This window comes from Aythya fuligula, chromosome 1 (assembly GCF_009819795.1).
Source record: "Aythya fuligula isolate bAytFul2 chromosome 1, bAytFul2.pri, whole genome shotgun sequence".
NCBI classification, from domain to species: Eukaryota; Metazoa; Chordata; class Aves; order Anseriformes; family Anatidae; genus Aythya; species Aythya fuligula.
Window position 1 is genome coordinate 81,103,695 of NC_045559.1, and position 18,011 is coordinate 81,121,705.

The 18,011-nt window shown below is 46.3% G+C and overlaps 1 protein-coding gene across 1 annotated transcript; it reads left to right on the top strand.

The window, feature by feature from the left end:
* Positions 1–136: 136 nt before the first annotated feature.
* ITFG2 (integrin alpha FG-GAP repeat containing 2) lies at positions 137–12,211 on the top strand. The gene is made up of 12 exons (XM_032196520.1): positions 137–320; positions 804–899; positions 1,327–1,368; positions 2,082–2,253; positions 2,575–2,714; positions 3,074–3,222; positions 4,447–4,541; positions 7,055–7,108; positions 9,256–9,347; positions 9,856–9,973; positions 10,568–10,741; positions 10,889–12,211. The coding sequence occupies exons 1-12, from the start codon at positions 225–227 to the stop codon at positions 11,032–11,034; spliced, it is 1,374 nt and encodes a 457-aa protein (XP_032052411.1). The 5' UTR covers positions 137–224; the 3' UTR covers positions 11,035–12,211.
* Positions 12,212–18,011: the final 5,800 nt, after the last annotated feature.

Sequence of the window (18,011 nt, forward strand, 5' to 3'; positions counted from 1 at the left end):
AAAACAACGAAATAAACCATTACAGCACTGCCTCCGCCAACCCCCCGCCTCTTGTCTCTCTCGGTTTGCCAGCCTTCCTCCAGCAGGGCCCTGCCCCTGCCAGCACCGCCCCTTCCCTCCCTCACACCGCCCCTTCCCTCCGCCGCGGCCTGGTGCTGCTGGAGTCCCCCGAAACCCCCGGGAGCCCCCACCGGAGCCCCCCGGAGCCCCCCGAGGCCGGCGGGATGCGCTCGGTCAGCTACGTGCACCGCGTGGCGCTCGACTTCGGCGGCAGCCTCTTCCCGCACGCCATCTGCCTGGGGGACGCCGACAACGACACGGTGCGGGGCGGGGGGGTCCGGGGAGAGGGGTCTGGGGGTCGCCCTGCCTGGGTGTCGCGGGGATGGGTGTGCGGATGGGTGTTGTGTGGGGTGGTGGGCGCAGGGAGCGTGGAAATGCACGCAGTTTAAAAGGGTGGAGGCTGGAGTCGTGGTGGTTGTTTATTTTTAATGCACGGCATTAAACAGGCAGCGGCAGGATTCTGAAACAATGCCTGGAGAAGAAGTGAATAATCAGGCATTGCTCTAAGGAGCCACTCTGCTGCTGTTTTACCTGCTAGAGTAAAATCAGGGCTTTCATTTATTATTTTTTTTTTCCCCAGACCTTCTGTATTGATTCAAGCCTCTCTCTAATTCTTGTTTTGCTTTGCCGATTCTTCCCACTGAGTGATTTTAATGTATGATCGCTGTAATTCTCACTGTGCTGGGAGTGCTGCCTTGCTGTAATTGTGAATTCCTACCTGCTAACCCATTTCTCTCGTACAGCTGAATGAGCTGGTGGTAGGAGACACCAATGGGAAGCTCTATGTGTACAAGAACGATGACAGCAAACCGTGGACTATGCGATCCTGCCAAGGAATGGTTCGTTTTTTGGCAAAACTTTAAATGGTTGGGCTGTTTGGTGTGGGTCCTTGACTGCCTGGGAACTTAAAGACCAGAGAGGAGTGGCAGCAAGAACTGGATCTGATGCCTTTCATGTGGTAATGAAAGACCCTGCGTTTGCTTACAGCTAGCCCTGTGGTTAGAGATGACGAGCACTGAATGAACACAGGAACTGGGCTTCTACATTGACCCTGTTCCTGTGCACTGTGGGTTTTGCTCCAGAGCTCTGGGTTGTTGTGTGGCAGATGTGTTTCTGTCTTTGGCTATGCTATCTCGTCTTTGAAGAAGCTGTTAAAGAGACTGTTCATGAGGAGAGGAGGGGGTGGGGCAGGGGTTTATCTGAAAGTGCTGCCTTGCATTGCCTTCTCTCATGGATGGACTCTTAAGGCCTTCTTTTCTCTTGCAGCTCACGTGCGTTGGTGTGGGAGATGTATGCAATAAAGGAAAGGTGAGAGCAGCCAAACTGTCCCCAGCTGTGTCTGTGGGGCATGTGGGCAGTGTGATCCATACGCAGGTCTTAGAGAGCAAAGAAATACATCCTATCTTCAGAAAATATTACTGATTAGCACGTCTCCCTATGCAAGTGCCACGAGATTTCAGAGGTTTGAGGGTTGCTCCCTTTCCTCAGTGGCTTTTATCCTGCTCTGCACTGATCTGTGCTGTGGTCATGGCCCTTCTGCTACTTGTTTGTGTGTGTTTAAGGTCACCTAAACAAGACTGAGCCACAGAATACTCCAGACTTCCAAGTAAATTTCTCTGGGTTTATATAACTCCTTTTGCTGGTTTGCTGTTTTTTTGATAGTTAAACCCATGACCAAAGCTCCTAGTTTAGGCACCCTGCCTAAAATGCTGTAGCTGTGCACACTCTAGAGTGGAGCATAGCTAAAGTGAGGATTGAGGAAACTGTACACTGGGGATTGCATACACACATCATCTTGATATCTTAGGCTTTTGACAAGAATGAGCAAGAAGTTTGGACCCTACAGGACCTGAGTGGTTTGTATGCTGGCCAAAAATCTTCTGATCCCCTGTAGGAGTCATTGATCTTGATGGATTCACTCTCATATCTTCCCTTGCCCAGCTGAGTGACAGCTTCTATAGTTTCTAAAAGAGAAATAAAATCAATTGACCAATTGACTTTTTTTTTTTTTTCTCTCTTAGAATCTTGTAGTGGCAGTGAGTGCAGAAGGCTGGTTTCATCTTTTTGACTTGACTTCTCCACCTTCAAAACACCCAGATGCTTCTGGCCACCATGAGTTGGCAGAAGAGCAGAAGCCAGTGTTCAAGCAGCATATTCCTGCCAACACCAAGGTCATGCTGATCAGTGACATTGGTGAGTAGGGCAGCTGGGGTGGGAGTGCAGGGTGAAGGAATTTGTGGGTGTGAGTTGGGACAGGGGAGAGAGAAAGTGTGCAGGACTCATAGAAGGAAAATGACTACTTTGCTGAAACAGATGTTTTAACAAACACAGACAAGTCCTTGAGGAGAGGAGTGAGAACTTCAGAAATTTTCCTGTAGTGCAAGTTCTCCTAACGGGATTCGGATCCTCAGGGATGCAACTTGATGGAAACCAGGGCAGTGGTTTCTGAATATTAGGGGTCCTGTGGTTATGAAGGCCTGAGAGAGCCTATCTATCTCGTTGTCTCCCCTGCAGATGGAGATGGGAAGTGTGAGCTGGTGGTAGGTTACACTGACAGGGTGGTGCGTGCTTTCCGCTGGGAGGACCTGTCGGAGAATTCAGACCATGTCTCTGGGCAGCTGATCCTGCTGAAGAAATGGCTGCTAGAAGGTCAGGTAAGGAAACTGGGGAAGAGGCACAAAATTTCAGTCCTATCAACACACCAGTTGTCGTCTTGATGGCCTAAAAGGAGATTTGCCCCGTGGTTGTCCTGTGCTTGCAGGGAAGCTCATGGGATGGTCTGGGAAATGGGCAGCTACTCTCACCTAACCAGAGAGCATTGTCCTCTAGGCTGTTCTTAAGTGGCTTTTGGTAGGGAAGATACCTTTTACTTTAACTTGGATATTTTGCCTCTATCTGTATTTGTTCAGCTTCTGTCAGAAAATTGCTACATCCACACAAACACAGTGGAGAGCTCTGGGGTGTGTAAGGTTCTCAGTCTAACTCTGTCCGTGTTTATCCTGTGCCGCCACAGGTGGACAGCCTTTCTGTGAACCCAGGCCCTGATGGCTTACCGGAGATGATGGTGTCCCAGCCGGGCTGCGGTTATGCCATTCTGCTCTGCACCTGGAATTCGGAGCAGCAGCCTGCAGCCGAGGGACGGGAGAGCTCTGCCTCGAGCAGGTGAACAGCCTAACTGCACGTGGTGGATGAAGAGATTCCGCTGTATGTGGCTGTCACAAGGGGGCACCACCACACCAGCCTTCGGAGAGGGCTGTTACCTGTCCTGGTGAAGCCTGCTGACTTGCTGTGTGCTGCTGGGAGTTTATGACTAAGCCCACCTGCACCCATGAATTCACTTCTCTATCACAGAGTTGAATACTGCTGTTTTCCTTGAGTCTCACTCTTTTCTCCTTGGGTTGGACAAAGAGAGATAGCAAAAGCAGTTTACTGAGGGGGGCTGTACTGGAGGACTAAAACAGGAAAGACAGTGACCTTTATTTCCAGAGAAAGAGGAGTAGGCAGTTTGGGGACTTGTCTAATGGTGGGAAGGGTGGTTAATGAAAGGCTGAGACAAGGCCAGTTAATCTGAATCCCTAGAATTACAATTAGGATTTGTTCACTGTTTCTGTTTTTTTTTTTTTTCCAAGTAAGGTAGGATTGTAGGATTTTCTAATGGAGACCCTGGCAGCCAGTGCTGTAAATCACAATCATAAAAGGCAGGATGAGCAGTGAGGTTATTTTCCTTAGCCCTAGAGGGATCAGTGTGGGGAATTCAGGTGCTCCTGTGCTGTTTTCTGAAACTTTAAGGCAGAACCAGAAAATCAGCTGAATAGGAGCTAGTCTCCTTGATGTCACAGAGACCTTAGTGGAACATGAGTACCCTCCTAGCCAGGACCCAGGCACTGACATGACCTGTGACTAACTTGTTCAACCACAGCCAGACAGTTTTCCTGAATGAATAGCAGTCAGGCTTACATGACAGTAATTATATAAAAACAAACAAAAACCACATTTTTTTTCCTTGGTTGGAATAGGTGTTTTATTGACTTTTTTTGAGTTCTTTTCATTTTGCTGATGCATCAAATCATTATGTTTTATTTTTTAAGCATTAGCAACTTTCTTTGATTCCTGAGGTGGCATGCATTCTTTTAATTGATTTTTCCCAGCAAACAATCACTCTGCTAATGACCGAAATGGCTGCCACTTTGAGCAATCTGTGTCGTTTTTTGCTGTTGGGATAGCAGACTATTTCTGAGTATTTCATTGAACTGTTAGCCTATGCACAGACTCAATCCATCTCTGGACTTGGAGAGCTCTGGAGTACACTGCTCATGAGATTGTTCTGGTACAGTCCCCCCGCACGGTTCCCTAACCTTTCCTGATGCCTGCCACTTTTCTCCCTAGGGAAGCCCCTGTTCGAGATGTTATTCTCCACCAAACATCTGGCCGAATTCACAACAAGAATGTTTCTACTCATCTGATTGGTAGCATTGGCCGAGGTGAGAGGCTTGAAGCTTGGGATCTTAGCCCGACAGTTGTCTGTGATATTTTTTCAATAGGTCAGTCCATCATGAAATCAGCCTGTGGCTGAAAAGTAATAACTTTGAGAGGTAGCTGCAAGAACAGGAGGCCAGCCTCCAAAGAAGGATAGCCAAATGGTTGCTTTTGAGCTTTTTATAGCCTTTGTCCTTCACTAGCTTACTCTTCATCCAGCACAATAGTTTCTCTGCAGCTTCCACTGGCTTTCATTTATTCGTCTTGAATGGCTTCTATGCCCTGCAGTTGTCCTTGATCCTTGCTTTTGCATGTCTGCAGCTTACGCCCTTCTTACTCCCTAGATGCATTTCTTTCTTTCCACAGCCTAATTTTAATTCTTGCTTTTGTGCTTTACAGCACTTGATTCCTAATTACCTGTCCTCCAGCAGCTAGATCCTGCTCTTCCTTTATCTATGCAGTCCTAACCCCTGCAGAGCTGCTTCCATATTTCATTTATATCACTGTCCTCTGTCTCCTTTCAATGTATTCTGTTCAGCTATCGTGCCTAAAGTCTCCACAGCTGCTGTCTTCTCTCAGCCCTAACACACTGCTGTTACATCCAGACATGTCTTACACTCTGCCAACACTTCCCCTGTGCAACTGCTCTGTGGCGTGGCCTGTGCCTGGCCCACATACTGAACCCTGTTTTGATACCTATGGAGAATGCAGGTATCACCCCGTGCTTGGAGCATAATGCAAGGAAGAAGAAGATTCCAAGCACAGATCACTTTCCGTCCTTGTCTGCAGCTGGCTAGAATTCAGCTGCATTTGTTCTGTCCAAGTATTATCCCCTACAGTGCTGTCTGGGGAGGATTTTAGGCTGTCCAATGTGATTAGAGCTGGGGAAGAAGGACAACCCACTGAAAACCCGCCTTTCACCCCCTCCCCAGAGTACCTTTCTTACCCAGTTCCTAAGCTTGTCATTTTTTCAGCATCTCAGATACTGTTACAAGCACCGTAGTCACAGAGCATGAAATCAATTATTTCACACATACAAAACCTTGCATGTAATAAGAGAAGCCTGTAAAAAATGAAGGCATGCAGAATTAGGGATGAGGAAAATATTATGAAAAGCCCCTTAGTGCTGGGCCCAGTAGTAGTGAAGCAACTAAAGAGTGCAATGTTGACCAGTTCGTAAAGGAGGCACGGCAGATCTTTTGGAACAGAGCTTGTCTGGATAGATGTTAGTTAGAGGTAATAGAGCACCCAACAATCCAACTGTTCACCTTAAGTTCATCTGCAGAAATAGGGTAGTCTGTGTTCTGGGAGTGTGTAGGGTGTAGCCTGAAGCTGTGCATGGGCAGAGGTAAGTTTGCAGTAGTGTCATTCTGAGGAAACTGCCTGTGGAAAGCACTAAGCTGCTTTCAGCTCTGATGGCTTGCCCCTGACTGACAGATTTCCTGTGTAGGAAGATCTTAGATCTTAGGGAGACAGTGTTTCCTTCCACATTGTCACTCCAAGGATAAAATGCAGCTGTAGTTGAATACAGCTCATCTTCCCCGACCGGGTGTTGTATTTCAAAACCTGACCTTCCGTGTCTTTTCTTACTGGTAGACGGGGAAAGAGTATATTGAAGTGGTGGTCAGGGGAGTCTTTCCTTCAGGTTCAGTTAGTCACATCTGTTGGTGCTGTCCTGCACCCAGCTGCGTGTGTTACAGGTCTTGGAGAGGATACTGTTTGCAGGAAGTTCACAGCTGTAGGGGCATAACCCAGTAAAGCCAGGGCTGGGTGTGTGAGCATGGAAGCAGATGTCTAACCTGCTCATGAAGCAAGGGCTCTGTAGCATCTAACCAGTGTTTGGTGAGAATGGACCTCAGTTTCTGCGCAATTTTGCTCTAGTGAAAACAATAATGTTTGTAGCATCATCTCCACAGTCTCATTCAGGAGTTGCAAAGGAGGTGCTTTTGTGCTAATGTGACTGATCTGTAGTCCTCCTAGCAGAATCTCTCTCTCTTTTTTTTTTTTTTTTTTTACCTCTGCATTTCTTCCTGGAACAGACAAAATCCACATTCCTGCCCCTGAAGAAAACAGTAAGGGTACAGGTGTAACACTCAATTGACATAGGCTGTTCTCCATGTTGTACTTTAGTGATTGTCCTGCCTCTGTTTGTGTGTTTTTGGAGCCTGGAGAGGATGTGATGCAGTTCAGTACAATCAGAACTGCCAAGGGCCTGGAAGTACATGCGTGGCATTGATAGACTTGCAGAAGCAGTCAGCAGAGCCAGATATGCCTATGTCAGTGCAAACCAAAGAGTTTAGATTCTTGGGTTTTGAGACAGTAGTGCCCCACAAATAAAAGCTATCATGAGGCAGGATGGGTTGCAAGACTGCAGATATCTGTTATGCAAAATGTCCAGGCTGGGTAAAAAAGGAGGCAGTATGAGTCAGCTCATTGTTTTGGATCTTTTTTCAAGAGAGGGAGGGGACAATGCTCTTAAAATGGTATCAACTCCTTTAATTCTCTTTTGTATTTGCAGGCTGCTCCAGTGAGAATAGTGGCTCAGGTCTTTTTGCCCTCTGTACTCTGGATGGTAAGTCCTACCACTGTCCTGGAAAGTGGGCCTGTGGGGTAGCCAAGGCCTGTCACTAACTCCAGGTAGGAGACAGGTGCTCAGCCCTTTTGGTTTTGAAAGGAGAGGGAACAGAGCTTCAGAAGTGCTTCCTGAGGCAGGCAAGAGACTCTACCACAGCTCCTTTAGCTGACATGCTTTAGGCATGAAAGCAAAGACAGGAATGTAAGAGTGTCACTGTAAGCAAGCCCCCCACTTAAACCAGGTGTGTGATCACATGCCTGTATCTGAGGATGTGATGAAACATCTTCAAGTTGAGCATGTCTTTCTGTCCCTTATTGAATTGGGTCCCATGTTGCACAGGCTTGTGCTTTCTGGGAAACTTCTTGTTTTTTCAATCTGTTAGTATCTGCCTTTTTCTTTCCCTATTGCAGTGCTTTCCTCTGTTGATTCCAAAGCATTTTACAAACATTAATTACTCATTTGGCCCCATGGCCTATGGGGATAGAACTATTAAAGCCTTGCTGCTGTGAGCAGGCTGGAGAATGAAAAGGTTAGGTCATTGGCCCAAAGGCATGCTTTGAGGTGGAGGCATGCTTGAGGTGGAGGGTGAGACTAGAACTTACATGTATATCTGCTTACTCTCAAGCTGCCTGCTTACTTTAAACATTTGTTTGTGATGCCAGTTCAACAGTGCCATTCATGTAAACAAGAGCCTCTAAACCACAGCAGAGATGTGTCCTTGTACTTGAAGAGACTTGGGTTATTTCCAAAAGCAGTAAAGGAAATGGATGCTGGAACTCAAGTGTTGGTAAAGAAGAGCTGGCCTCATGTAGGCTGACTAGAAACCTGAGCCAAGTTCTCATGCTGTGTCACTGACTGAGGATTACAGAATCATTAAGGTTGGAAAAGACCTCCAAGATCATCTGCTCCAATCATCCCCTACCACCAATATCACCCACTAAACCATGTCCCTAAGCAGCAGGCCCAACCTTTCCTGAAACACCCTCAGGGACAGTGACTCCACCACTTCCCTGGGCAACCCATCCCAATGCCTGACTGCTCTTTCTGAGAATAAATGTCTTTTAATTTCCAACCTAAACTTCCCCTGGTGCAGCTTGAGGCCATTCCTTCTTGTCCTATCTCTAGTTATCTGCAAGAAAAGGCCGCTCCAGCAGTCCAGAGACCCCCAGCTCCCCACAACTTCCTTTCAGGTAATTGTAGAGAACAATAATCGTAGAATCATTAAGGTTGGAAAAGACCTCTGAGATCATCTGGTCCAACTGTCAAAGGTCTCTTCTGAGCCTCCTCTTCTCCTGACTAAACAATCTCAGTTCCCTCAGCCACTCCTCCTAAGATTTGTGTTCCAGATCCTTCCCCAGTGATAGGACAGACTTAATCTAATGAGCTGAACAGAGGGATTCTGTCCAACTGTGTGGAGTCAAGGTGCTGTGCTTATCTCTTCCCAGACAGACAGGCTGGCCTGCTCAGGCTAGATGTCCACCTGCCATATGTTGTCCTGCTAGGAACTTTCTGATTATTTTGTGGCTATGGTTCTTTCACGAGCCTTAATGAGACTGGAGGGCACTGTGAGGATAGATTGGTGTTTATCTTATATGAGACTTTGTCTCACAGATACACACTTCCCCCCACCCTCCAACACACTTTCTGGCACTATCACAGAATCTCTGGGTAGTAGGAAAATTGTATGATCTAAGTGTCCAGCATGGTTTTAGCATCTAAGAGGGTGTGTGTATACTACTACTCAGTGACCTTTCAGCTGTTACCTGCTCTCTTGAAATTGTGGGACATGCTGAGAAGCTTCTAGTTCACGTAGTCTCATGTGAGACTTGTTGGCATATTGTACTCAGGGAGAGGTTGTTTTGGACAATTTTATTGTTTTAGAAAGCATCCAGTTATCAGGGCTGCTGCTTCCATTTTTCCTTTCTGTTTTCTGTTACTGCAGACAAGATAATAGACTGCCATCCTTCCCAGAAATGAGACTGTCTGTTATCAGCCACAGCCTGTACCATGCCCTCCCCTCCATACACAGACCTCAAGTGTTGGAAGAGTGTGGAGGACCTAATTTTAGCAGAAATTGTGCTACCTTTTAATATTTTCAATACAATCTTTTTTTTTTTTTTTTTTTTTCTTCCTTCCCCATTCAGGGACACTGAAACTCATGGAAGGGGCAGACAAGCTGCTTTGGTCTGTGCAGGTTGATCACCAGCTGTTTGCTCTGGAAAAGCTGGATGTTACTGTGAGTACCTCTGTGAATAGGTCTGGGAGGGAAGGAGTGAAGACAAAAACTCAACATGGTTTTGTGTGTGTGAATTTAGAAAGGGCAGAGGGAGCATGACTCAGCTGAAGAACTGCTGGGATTATCTCAGGATGACACAGAGTGGTTCTGACTGTGCCAGTGCATTCTGCACTCATGTCAGTCTGTCTCCCTGCAAGAGGTTGAACTGTGGCTGCCTGTATGACCTAGTGAACCCAGCACCTTGCTATGAACTTTTCCATCCCCTAGCTGCTCTTCTGTCTCATTTCAAAGGTGAATGGTTTTACAAACCACCAATGACCCAATTTGTCTGCAGGTTCTTAGGATGCATAATCTTTATGATAGAGAGGAGATGGTCTCCAAGAAAATGAAAAGTGATGTAACTTGATCAGTTAGTAGTGTTCTGTCTCTGAACAAGCAGGAAAGATTCCTGACTATCTCTGTGAATTGTTGATGTTTGTGCTAATAAGAGATTTTACGGTTCCTGCAGGGCAATGGGCACGAGGAGGTGATTGCCTGTGCATGGGATGGTCAGACGTACATCATTGACCACAATCGAACTGTTGCCAGATTTCAAGCAGATGAGAATGTCAGTGCCTTCTGTGCAGGTGAGGATCCTGGTGGCAAAGACAGCCCTCACAGCATTTCTCCATCAAAGCTACTGACGTCCTCTGGGGAACCTGGGATCCTTTGTCTGTTGGCAGAGGAATTTCTCTAGGGTGTGTATACTGCATGAGGCCCTGCTGGTCTTCCATCTGCTGGGATCTAGGATAATCAGGGGTGAGCAGGGGTATGCCTCTGATTGGTTTAGCGTTGTTGTTTTTTTCTTGTCCTACTTGAGTGCTACAGTGTTCTCTTCCCCACTGCTTTTTAATTTGTGGTCTTCTAAGCTGTTCTCAGGTGAAGATAAGGAACCCCATGGAACCAGCCTGAATCTTGACTTTGCTAATTCCTTTCTCTCAGACTTGCAAGAAGCAGCTCACAAATCCCCAGGTTCTATGCATTAATAACATAGTTTAGAGACACCTACTCGGATTGTCTCAAAGCGACTTAACGTAGCCAAGTCCATGCCTCTGCTTCTCCCCCCAGGGTGCTCACTGCTTTATGCTGACATCTTTGTTCTCTCATCGTGAGAAGTTGCATATTTGCTTTCTCTGTATTGTGGGCAGTAGCCACATTCTCCATACTTCTGCTTTTCATAGGCCTCTATGCATGCAAAGGAGGATGCAACAGCCCCTGCCTGGTTTATGTCAGCTTCAATCAGAAGATCTACATCTACTGGGATGTGCAGCTGGAGAGAATGGAGTCCACCAACCTGTTAAAAATCCTGGAGGATGACCCAGAGTTTGCCAGTCTTCTGAAGGAGCTAGGTGTGGGTGAGTGCAGAAAGGGTGAGGGGTGTACAGGAAAAAAAAAAAGATGAAAGTTCTCAGATGCTGAGAACTAGAGTTCTAGGTACTTCTTGAGGAGGGGGGCTACTAACTGTTGAGAATCCCTGTCAATTAATTTTCTCTTTTCTGTAGATAAAGATGACGTTTCTGCGGTGAAAGATCTGATTCACAAAACACTGTATTTTCCTGAGCACTATCAGCGTAATGTCTCTGCACAGTGTCAGGACCCTGCTGGAACAGACTCTGCCTACCACACTGCCCTCCTGGATTCCTTATAACAAGTCACATAAAGATTAACATCTTCCATCCCAACACAAACTCTTCTCTGACTGGAATCGAATATTCACACCTCAGGAAGATTAGACTGTTCTTTTTCCCTCTGTCAAGGCCTCTGCTCAGCAAAGGGTGTACAGGACAGGTTGAATGGAGGGAAGCGCTTGGCTGTAGGCTTCAGTGAAGGTGGCAAGTTGATTTGACTTTAGCTGAGAAAGCTACCAGGACAGCAGGAATCTAGTGTGTTGCTCATTGGCCTTCTGTAATAAGATTCCATGTTCTCTACTAATGAAAGTCCATTATGGGTGACTGTGGAGGAGTACTAAGGACATTGATAGGAGAAAATGGCCAAGCTCCATCTTGGTTATGGCTTATTCTTACAACTGCTTTAGTGATTACTTCTTAGTTCATAAAAAGAGCTGCAAACTGAGGAACTGAATTAGGGAGTGAGCAGGCTGGGGCTTTTCCCTTCTCCACCATTAGGTTTGTCTTTAAGGTAGACCCAAGCATTGTTTGCTTTTGCTCTGCTGCTGTCCTATTAAAAAGTTGCTCACAAACCACCTCCTGTTCTGAGGAGCTAGGGACATGAGTGAGAAGAACCACAAATTGCACATGTAAAGTGTCAAGAGAGAACAGCTCCAGCAAACCACAGCTGTACTCAAGAAGCCTTGCTTGCCTCCATTCTCTTGGGCAGAATGACTCCAGAGATGGCTGTGACTTAGTAAAACACCTGTGAACTGGGTAATAAGAAGAATCTGTGGTGCTGTGATGGCTTGTCTGTTCCATAGCAGTGGGAATGTGAAACTTTCTGCTGTCTTTGGAGAGTGCAGTGCTGTTTTTTGAGTCCTGCACAAATGAAGAAAGTGGCCTGGAGTGAGGTGTGTTCTACTTGCTTGCATGTACATGTAGAATCTAGAAAAGGCTATTGCTCACCCAGGCTGCTCATATTCAGAGGCACAGGGGTGCCTTTCCACATGTTGCTGATGTTCTGCTTTTCCCCTCAGCTTGCCTCTTGCCTATATCAGCTTATTAGGATGGGAACAACCTGTTGTGTTGCATCTATTACCCTTTCACATCTTTGTAATGTTTTATTGGTTGTGCATAATGGATGGAGCAGTCTTTCACCCTTATGGCATCCTAAGAGGGTTGGATATGAGAGCAAATAAAACTAATTCAGTGGTCTTCTGTTAGTAAATGACATTTAAAGATCTTGCAGGCTGTTTTGTGAAACACTGGTGTGCGATGCTCTGCAAAACATCCAAGAGCATCCCTAACAGGAAGAATGAACTTTGTATGGAGGAAAGAAGTGTCACACAGAATCACAGAATCACAGAATTTCTAGGTTGGAAGAGACCTCAAGGTCATCGAGTCCAACCTCCAACCTAACGCTAACAGCCCTCCACTAAACCATATCCCTAAGCTCTACATCTAAACGTCTTTTGAAGACTTCCAGGGATGGTGACTCCACCACTTCCCTGGGCAGCCTGTTCCAGTGCCTCACAACCCTTTCAGTGAAGAAGTGTCCTGCTATTTGGGTCAAAAGGTCCATTGCTGGAGTAGGCCCTATGTGGGAGAAGGGCTTGTAGTTTTTCCTTGCAATTCCCATTCACGGGTGTATAAAAGCTTTACAGAGGGCAGCTTCTGGAACTACAGTGGAAGTTTCTCTCCATTTTCATGACCTCTGAGAAACATATTTGCATGTTCCCTTGTAATACTAAGTGCTTGTGTTTGACTAGACCCTCAAGGCAAGAACTCTCCAATCATGATAGTGCTTTGGTGACAGTGTTGGTCAGATTACTGGAAGTTGGGAGCAGTAAGGCTTTAATTTTTCATACATGGAGAGTGTAAGGACCATCTACTGATGGGATAAAGCAAGGAGTGGTCTTGAGGCTTGTCATCTCTGGGCTTGTGAAGTAACCTCAGGAAATTCCAGCAGTTCTCATGATGCTGGGATGTACAGCCTCCTGTCCCACTGGGCAATCACCTTACAGAACAGAGCTGCTGGTGGTTAGTTAGTGTGACACTGTGGGCTCTCATTTATCATTTTGCTTTCCTAATGAAGATGAATCCTGTACTGGCTATTAACTAGATCACAGTAAATTGTTTTCCTGCCACTTTGAGGTTTCTGTTCCCCCAAACCTAGAGCTGCTGTTCTGATCACCAGAACAAATGAGTATTTTCACTTTTCTCATTCAGAATTTCAGGTGAAGTAGTAGCAGCTACTACCCTTCTTTCCTCTTCTGGGGGCCCAGCTGAGTTGGGGAGAAGCAGAGAACCGTACAGGTGGGGTGAATAGGTTGGTTTCACTCTATTCTGAGGTACTTTTCTAGCCCTGTTGCTACGTGATTTTAATCTTGCACTTCAGAACTAGGACCTGACACTGAGAGGGACCACAGTGGAGCAGGGCTCTGCAGAGCAGGTTTCCAGAAATAAATAACAAAATGACATTATAGCTATCCCTGGGCTGAGCAACGAGCATGTATCTTGGCACGTGCTGTTCTATCCTGAAAACAGAATGCGGATCTTCATCTACTTTGGGCTGTGTGTTTTGTTGTCCGTTACCCCCACACCCTTTGTACTGTGACTGCTGTCTTCCACGCTGGGGACAGAACCAGTATGAGTACAAATAGTATCAGTGCCTGAGTTCTTGGTCATGGTTCAGACAACCTGGTATGTGTACTGCTGCAGAGGTGTTGGATTAGGTGTTCCCTATGGTGGACCAAGGGAAACCAGCTGATGTGATTTTTTTGGACTTCAGCAAGGCTTTTGACACGGTTTCCCATAGGATCCTACTGGACAAAATGTCCACCATACAGCTAAATAAAAACATCATATGATGGGTGAGCAATTGGCTAACGGGCAGGGCCCAAAGGGTTATGGTAAATGGGGCTGTGTCAGGCTGGCGGGCGGTCACCAGTGGGGTCCCTCAAGGCTCCATTTTAGGGCCAGTACTTTTCAATATTTTTATAAACGATCTGGATGTGGGAATAGAGGGTATTTTGAGCAAGTTTGCTGATGACACCAAACTTGGAGGAGTTGTGGACTCAAATGAGGGCGTAAAGGCCTTACAGAGGGATCTGGACAGGTTGGAGAGCTGGGCGATCACCAACCGCATGAAGTTCAATAAGAGCAAGTGCCGGGTCCTGCACCTGGGACGGGGAAACCCTGGCTGCACGTACAGACTGGGCGATGAGACGCTGGAGAGCAGCCTAGAAGAGAGGGATCTGGGGGTCGTGGTAGACAGCAAGTTGAATATGAGCCAGCAGTGTGCCCTGGCAGCCAGGAGGGCCAATCGTGTCCTGGGGTGCATCAAGCACGGCATCGCTAGTAGGTCAAGGGAGGTGATTGTCCCGCTCTACTCTGCGCTGGTGCGGCCTCACCTCGAGTACTGTGTGCAGTTCTGGGCACCACAGTACAAAAAGGACATGAAACTGTTGGAAAGTGTCCAGAGGAGGGCTACGAAGATGGTGAAAGGCCTGGAGGGGAAGACATACGAGGAACGGCTGAGGTCACTGGGCCTGTTCAGCCTGGAGAAGAGGAGGCTGAGGGGAGACCTCATCACAGTCTACAACTTCCTCGTAAGGGGGTGTCGAGAGGCAGGAGACCTTTTCTCCATTAACACTAGTGACAGGACCCGCGGGAACGGGGTTAAGCTGAGGCAGGGGAAATTTAGGCTGGACGTCAGGAGGGGGTTCTTCACAGAGAGGGTGGTTGCACACTGGAACAGGCTCCCCAGGGAAGTGGTCACTGCACCGAGCCTGTCTGAATTTAAGAAGAGATTGGACTGTAAACTTAGGCACATGGTCTGAACTTTTGGGTAGACCTGTGCGGTGTCAAGAGTTGGACTTGATGATCCTTAAGGGTCCCTTCCAACTCAGGATATTCTATGATTCTATGATTCTTTTTGCTGTGTGTGCTTTGATTAATATAATTTAAGTTCTACCACAACTTGTGCCTGCTGTAGCCCCACTTAGCATCTTGTTTGGCTTTGGTAGCGCAGGCATTCTCCACAAAAGTACTCTCCTTGATCCGGTGCTGGGATCCCAGAGGTTCCTGCAAGCAATTGCCTGGAGCACTTCATTTGCTTGAGAGTTGGGCCAGGTTCAGCAAATCTGTTAGCTGTGTTTTACAGGCTATTGCAGTGCTACTGCATTGGAGTTCCTTTCCAAGGCCTAACAGCAAAACAGGATTGCCTACACTCATTAACAGAGAACAACTCAATGCTCGCAGTCCATGCCAAATGGAAACCTTTATTAGCAACACAAGCGCAAAGGGGACACAAATAGTTGTATGACTGAAACTGATTTATGTCAAACAAACTGCATTACAGGTCAAATGATTTCCAAGGAAGAAAGTAAGTCAAACTTGATTTATTTTAGTTGAAACAGGAAAGTGTTAGAGGAGAAAAACAACATTTTCCTAGGAACCATCTTTAAAAGAAAATGGGACAAAACATGTAATGTTGGACAGGGCAAACCCGTACAGCCTAGCCCTCTTCTGCTGGTTAACACTGCTGTGTGCTGTGCAAGCCCAGGCATGCTTCACTGTGGAAGAACAGAGATCAGAAGGTATGGGCATTATATACCATCCAATCGTGAAAGCATCTGAGAAGGAAGACAGTAGTGTTTGGGGGTTTTCTCTGACAGTTTTTTTTTTTGTGTACAGTACATGAGTTGTAGATGTTTTGTTCCTGTTCCCTTTGTGCACAAAATAAAATGAAACCTCTACAAAAGAGTTAATTGGAACTTCTGTACTGTTCCTTGGGCAAAAGATGACTTCTCTTTTCTTTTTCATGCCCTGAACCCTCAAAGTGACAATCAATAGACTGGCAGCTACAGTCAATGCTTCAGACTATTTCCAGTGCTGTCAACTTTCTGTGAAGCGTACAGCTGCTCAGAGAAGGAGCCACATATGCTCTGTCTCTGGAGTGGTGCAGTTATATTTTCATTGTAACTCATTGCCTGTTCATCCTTGCCAGCCACTGCAATTCACAGCATTGGAATTAGTTGTTCCTTTCCATGCAGCAGCAAATGTTGTTTGCTGCATCCTGCTCAGCAGCAACTGGTGCCAGGTAACTGGTACCAGGTAACAGGGCATGATTTGCAAGCTATGTTTGTGTGTCCTAGTTACAGCACACAGCAAGTGAGGAGTCCAACAATGGGGATGTTTGTAGACAAACTATTCACAGCTTTGGTTGTGAGGTTCAATTTACTATCAAGAAAATAAAGGGAGGGGTTTGTTTGGTTTACCTGAGAGATAATAATGCTGCTGGCCATCCCTGCTCCCATTTTTGTGATCTCTTTGCTGAATGCAATTATTTCGATTACTCTTCAGGTATATTCTGGTATTTGCTTAGAAATGTATGTAGCATCTCAGTGCTATTCAGTTCCATAATTCACTTGCTAGTGAGTGAGCCTCTGGGAATATGGATGACTAGAGGGCTTCCATTCCTTTCAAAACCAAGTGCCTCCAAGCTCCTGGCAAGACAACTGATGTGATTATGGCTTCAGGATGGTGCACGTTTTGTGGATTGTGTTACCTCTTGCACATAAGCCTTGGAAGGGCCTCATACAGTCATACAGCCCATTTCCCTATCACAGGGTCAGCCACATGGATCTCATGCCCGAAATGTGATACCTGCTGCTCTGTTCCACAGACTTGTTTTGATAGTTCCCTGCAGACAGTTTTGCAAGTGTTATATACACTCTACAGAAAAGTAGCCCTAGCAGGAGCTGACCACCAAGGCAATTCAAAGGGATTCTCCCTAAAATGCCATTGTCTACGTTGAAGGGGTAGGACTTGTCATGAAGAAGCCAGTGTTGGCCACACAAGATATGCCTAAGTCCTGCTCTAAGGTGGCAGTTCATACTAAATTTCTACTTTAGTGTGTTTTGTTCTCTTGTGAAAGACTTCCTTCATTCCCTTTGCACCCCAAAGGAATAGAGATGACTAGAGTTGGGAATAGGGAAGTTTGTATTTTCCAAATGAAACTACAATTGAAACAGTCTTAAGCCTTTCCAACCCAATTAAAAAAAAAAGACTTAATGTGCTCCCTGACATCAAAAGATTCTTAAAAAATAACCATGTATGTGTATGTGGATGCCCTTTTTAAGAAGGGATCATCAAATATACTTGGTCCTGACATAAGTGAGAGAATACTGTAAACTGTTGGTGTCATTCGGCAGATTCATGCAAAGCAGTTCACAGCGAGAAATAATCAGATGCACAAGTAGAAGAATATCAAAGAAGTATGATCTGAAGCTGCAAGATACGGTGACTAATGACAGAAGTCATTAGCCTAATGTTTGTAGGGGAAGTATTTGCCAGTCATGCCAACTAATACTGGTAAACACATCACAAGTTGTATCTGCCAGGCTGTAACTCCACTGTTTATAGTGTTATGTTAAACTACAGAATCCAACAGCTGGTTCAGGGGAAAAACAAACAAACAAACAACAACAACAAAAAACAGTCACAGAAATGCATGTATTCAGCTCTGGTGAGGCCGCACTTCGAGTACTGTGTGCAGTTTTGGGCCCCTCAGTACAAGAAGGACATCGAGGCCCTGGAGTGTGCCCAGAGAAGGGCTACAAAACTGGTGCAGGGCCTGGAACACAAGTCCTGTGAGGAGCGGCTGAGGGAACTGGGGGTGTTTAGTCTGGAGAAGACGAGGCTCAGGGGAGACCTTATTGCTCTCTACAGCTACCTGAAAGGAAGGTGTGGGGAGCTGGGGGTCAGCCTCTTCTCACAGGTGATAGGACAAGAGGTCAGCCTCTTCTCACAGTGATAGGACAAGAGGGAATGGCCTCAAATTGCACCAGGGGAGGTTTAGTTTGGAAATTAGGAGACATTTCTTTTCAGAAAGAGCAGTCAGGCACTGGGATGGGTTGCCCAGGGAGGTGGTGGAGTCACCATCCCTGGGGGAGTTTAAGGAAATGTTGGACATGGTGCTTAGGGACATGGTTTAGTGGGTGACATTGGT